Source organism: Alosa sapidissima, chromosome 12 (genome assembly GCF_018492685.1).
Source record: "Alosa sapidissima isolate fAloSap1 chromosome 12, fAloSap1.pri, whole genome shotgun sequence".
Lineage (NCBI taxonomy): Eukaryota > Metazoa > Chordata > Actinopteri > Clupeiformes > Clupeidae > Alosa > Alosa sapidissima.
Genome location: NC_055968.1, coordinates 30,740,117 through 30,745,116, shown reverse-complemented (window position 1 = coordinate 30,745,116; position 5,000 = coordinate 30,740,117). Strand labels below are relative to the sequence as shown.

Sequence of the window (5,000 nt, the reverse complement as noted above, 5' to 3'; positions counted from 1 at the left end):
TGTGTGTGTGTGTGTGCGTGCGAGTGTGTGTGTGTGTGTGTGTGTGTGTGCGTGTGTGTGTGTGTGTGAGAGAGAGAATGTACATTTTGAGTGTGTGTGTGTGTGAATGTACATTTTGACTGTGTCTGTGTGTGTGCATGCTTGTGATTGTTTGTCTGTGTGTCTGTTTATGTTATATGTGGTGTGTGTGTGTGTGTGCTAGCATGTGCATAATTGTAAAATGTTTGAGGAGCTACGTACATGCTCATTTATGTGAATTCAAATAAACAAACAAGCTAAATTCAGCTGGTTAGCTATCTGTGGGAACATCTCGGTTTGAGCATAATGAAGTTATGTCTGGCTGGGGTTTGTCAGTTAGTGTGGGGAAGGATGTTTGTGCACGTCTTGTGAGTGTGTGTGTCTGTGTGTGCGTGTGTGTGAAGTGTTGTGTGTAGATCTATGTGCCTAAACCTGTACATCTGTGTGTGTGGCCCAGTTGATGTATACATCACTGTGTGTGTTGTGTGTCCACTGTCCAGTTGGGTGTGTTTGTGCATGTCTGACGCATCTATGTTTTATAGATAGATAGATAGATAGATACTTATATAAGAGTGTGTGTGTGTGTGTGTGTGTGTGCGTGTGTGTGTGTGCGTGTGTGCATGTGTGTGTGTGTGTGTGTGTGTGTGTGTGTGTGTATGTAGAGCTTAGTGTAGTTACAAGACTTCAAAGTGCTGCCTGGCAGAAGGAGTCTTTATGGTTTACCCTTTTGGCCTTGGTGATAGGCTGTGACTGCAGGAGTTCTCAACTCTCTCTCGTTTACAATTCAAACTAACTTTATTGCCTCCACTGTTTACAGGTGCCTCTCAAAAACAACCAGCAGTAACAATTTTACACACAAATGACACGGAGTGTCATTGTGTCTTCAATTGCATTGCTGTAAACTCCATCCTCTGCCTTTGAGAATGTACTCTGTCAAAGTGTGTGTAGTAATTGTAGCATGTTGTACGAACTTTCAGATGTCCTGGTATTAGTCTGATATTAGTCAGATTAGTGTTAACAGTAAGTGGACTACTACTGCTCTGCTCTCAACCTGTCACTCTCTCTACCTCTCATTCATCTTGCATCTTCTACGTCCTTGACATTTTGGCAGTTACTTTGCTTGTGACTTTGGAAAACAAAAGTCAACACATGCAACATTACTCTCTCTCACTCTCTCTCTCTCTCTTCCTCTCTCTCTCTCTCTCTCTCTCTCTCTCTCTCTCTCCCCCAGTGCGGACTACATGTCTTATTTTGAGAATCGTGACTTGCGGGCGTTCTCTGTGGAGCCCCTCCTCCTGTACCCGACGCACTACACGGGCGAGCCAGGCTACCTGAGTGACACGGAGACCTCCACCATCTGGGACGACGAGGCAGTGTCCACTGACTGGGACCGGCAGTACAAGGCCAAGAAGGCCCAGCAGCAGCAGCAGCAGCAGCAGGCCCAGGCGGCGGCCCACATCCCGGACCCCGCACCTCACGGCGCCTCCGGCCCACATGCGGGCCACATGCCGCCCCCCGCACCTCACGCCGCCTCCGCCTCCCGGGACGAGCTCTGAGAGACTCATTAGAGGACGTGGACAATGGAAACACATACACACGACATACACACAAACACATACAAATACACACGTACACGTACACACAGACACACACACGCTCACACACACGCACACACACACACACACACACACTGTAAGTTTCAGACTTGTCTCATACATAAGCTGCTTCCTTGACCCCTCCTCCCAGCCCCTCTCTAATTCTCATTGGTCGCCCAGTGGCCGGTTGCATAACAGCGGGCTGAGATGCGCATCCCATTGGCCAGCTGGAGAGGGGGTGGAGAGGTGATTCACACACTCCTCCCTTACCTCCACCCGAGACCCTTCGACCACCACCCCCCACTCCCACCCTCACCCCATTATTTATTCCACAAATGTCCCATAAGACTCTGAGTGCCAACCCCTCCACCCTCAACACCCACCCACCCGCCCTGTCTCAGGATGATTCTTGAGAGACTTAAGAGAGGGACATCCGTCACGTGAGACGCGCTTGAGACACGCTTGAGACACTGGGAGACCTGCCCGCTCTGCTCACCACACTGGGAGACAACGCAACGTGAGAAAATGTGAGACTAGGGTTGATCATGTCAATGCAACATGTGCTGCGCAGATTCTGCCCCATTGGCAGGAATGCAAACAAAGAAAAAACATCATAAATCATGGTCTCTTTTTTATTTTTATTTAAGACGGAATGATTATTGTAATTTAAAAGAAACAGGTGGGAATTTTTACTGGCAGTGCAGGGAATAAAGAGAAATCTTACAGCTGTCTAAACTATGTGACTTGTTTGTGTGGGTGTGTGTGTGCGCGTGTGGGTGTGTTTATGTCTGTAATTGAAAGGCAGCTAGTGAGCTAATGCATCTGCCTGCTGACTAGTAGATGTTTGTCATTTTTGACAGTGAAGCCTCAGTAACGCCCCCAACAGTCAGTCCTTGCGATGGTCACTGACGTCAACAACGTCCCTCTGTTTCAAGACTCATCCACCACTGTACTGTTACAGACTGACAGACAGACAAACAGACAGACCCTGTTTTTCAAGTTACCACATCCATCCAGAACCGGACCACAAATGGACCAAACACATACTTGAGAAGTGGGGTGGGGCAGATTCTTGTCCAGCCTGAGGTCATTTCCCAAACCTATGTTCATCTCTCTTCCCCACTCGAGAGAGGAGCTTCTGACCGTGACGGTGGTGGGCTAGTAAGTAACATTCAGGCCAAATAGAGAAACATGAGCCGAAGCCCGGTGCGGTGCCGATGATGTTTGTTTGGTCAAAGGCAGTTTTGGACTGCTCTTGCTCGGGCAGCATGGCACTGCCTGGCCTGGTATCCAATTTAGTGCTGCTGCAGGCAAGCGGCTTACACTAATCCCCACTATTGTGCTGTTCCCATGACCTCTTCAAGCGCAGCGTAGCGGCTGACCCAGCCGAGGCAGAAACAGCCGCGCTGCAAAGAGCAAACGCAGTCAGTCATCTGCGGCCAATAAGTTACAGAGCATCACACACACACATACAGTACACTCACCAGAAAACCAGCTAGAGTTCTCCCTAAGAATTGACATAAGTTGAGTGTTTCCTAAGAATTTACAGAAGTCATCAACCATTGTTTATTCAGGGGGAAACTGACTGAGCATCACAGCAATGCCCAGAGTTTATAAATGAGCCGGTAGAAGTTTCCACAGGAGCAAAACCACCAGTGTCTTCCAGTCCTGGGCAATCTCTCGGACCATACACTCAAGGGGCAACTCTGAATCATATCAGCAACAGTCGGACTTCAGGAAGGTAGAAACAGAGACGGTAGGCCTACAACCCGTTTATAGTCCAGCCAAGGCTCCTCACTCCAATGGACTTTAACGCTAGTTAACGTTAGCCTGATGCAGACTGATAACGTTATTAGCCTACTAGTCTACTACGATAGGCTTAACACCAGGAGAGAAGGCACTATATTTGACACCCATGCAAAGCAAATAAGCCCAACGTAAAGAGCACATACAAAAATAAAGCGAAAAAATAAATTAAATTATGAAAATGATAAAGAAAATCAAACAAAAACAAATTGCCAGACGGAGCGACGACCAGAGTGTTGTGTGTAACGCGTTACAAAGTAACGAGTTACAGTAACGTAACTACTTTTTCGAGTAAAAAGTAGTGTAACGCGTTACTACTGAAAATGTGGTAACTGCGCGCTTGCGCAATAGGCACAAGCTCCACACGGCAGCCTACGTGACAGAGTCTGGTAGCATGAAGTGCAATTATAGCTCCACACGGTACGTGACAGAGGCTGGTGGCAATGAAGAGCAATCATAGCAAGCGAGACGCAGCCAACGCTAACTTCTGAGGGATGGAGGTAGCCTATTCACATTACTTTGAACTCGATGAAACTAATTTTTAACATTTGAATTTACTCTGGCAGATCTGCCTATAGACACCATTCCATTATCAGGGATTTCCAAAATCACTGAAATCTCAGGAGCCAATCACAACTGCTTACCCAATGTGAGGCAGGCTTTATACGATGACAGCGAGAGCTGCATCATTGAAGCACTTTTGTAAGCAACCAATGGCTTCGCTGATGCCATCAGTGTTAAATGACACAGACTTGTATTTCCTTTGAAAATGACTGAACGACTAAACAGTTTGTTCATTGACATGACAGGTGTGTTTGCTGTACTTCCAAAAGGTGTTTGTTAGAGTTTATTGTACCAACTTAAGTAAAATCTTGGCACTGGTTTAAAAAATAATATAAAAAAATCATGCTCAGGCCAATTCTCAACATCTGATGTAGGCCTAGACACACCAGGCAGACATCATGAGGATTTAAGTGTAGAGTAGGCCTACTTGCATCTAACCTCCACAATTACACTGCCTGGGCAAACAAAGGTCACACACTCTAATATTTCATTGGACAGACGCACAGGTTCAACACAGATGCACAGGTTCAACACAGACACACAGGTTCAACACAAACGCGCAGGTTCAGGTAGCTGATTGAAAGCTCAGAATTGAATTCCCATGTGATGTCATGATTGGCAATTATCAGGACCTGTTTTGACACAACATACACAAAAAAGACACAACATACTGCAGATGGAAATGCAAGGGGATTTTTTTATTTATGTAGACTACAGTTACACCCTACACAAAGGACACAAAGGATCTATGGATTTAATGCGCAAGGAGATTAAATTTCCACAAGATCATTTATCAAATCAGAGACAACATGGCTACCCTCTCGAGCTCATATCTCTTTGTCAACCATTCACTCTCCCAGACAAGAATAACAGCCATCGTCTGCATACTGAAGGATAACCTAAACATTATAGATATATGTTTCTAATTCTATATATATATAAGGGATGTGACTTGAATTTCCCCTTGGGGATCAATAAAGTATCTATCTATCTATCTATCTATCTATCTATGTGTGG

General features: G+C 45.9%; 1 protein-coding gene across 1 annotated transcript in view; it reads left to right on the top strand.

Moving 5' to 3' along the window:
- colgalt2b (collagen beta(1-O)galactosyltransferase 2b) overlaps positions 1-1,998 on the top strand; it is a 42,281-nt gene extending 40,283 nt beyond the window's left edge. Inside the window, exon 12 of the mRNA XM_042056668.1 lies at positions 1,250-1,998. Within this exon, the coding sequence (XP_041912602.1) occupies positions 1,250-1,574 (325 nt within the window). The 3' untranslated portion in view covers positions 1,575-1,998. The remainder of the gene's footprint in view (positions 1-1,249) is intronic.
- Positions 1,999-5,000: the final 3,002 nt, after the last annotated feature.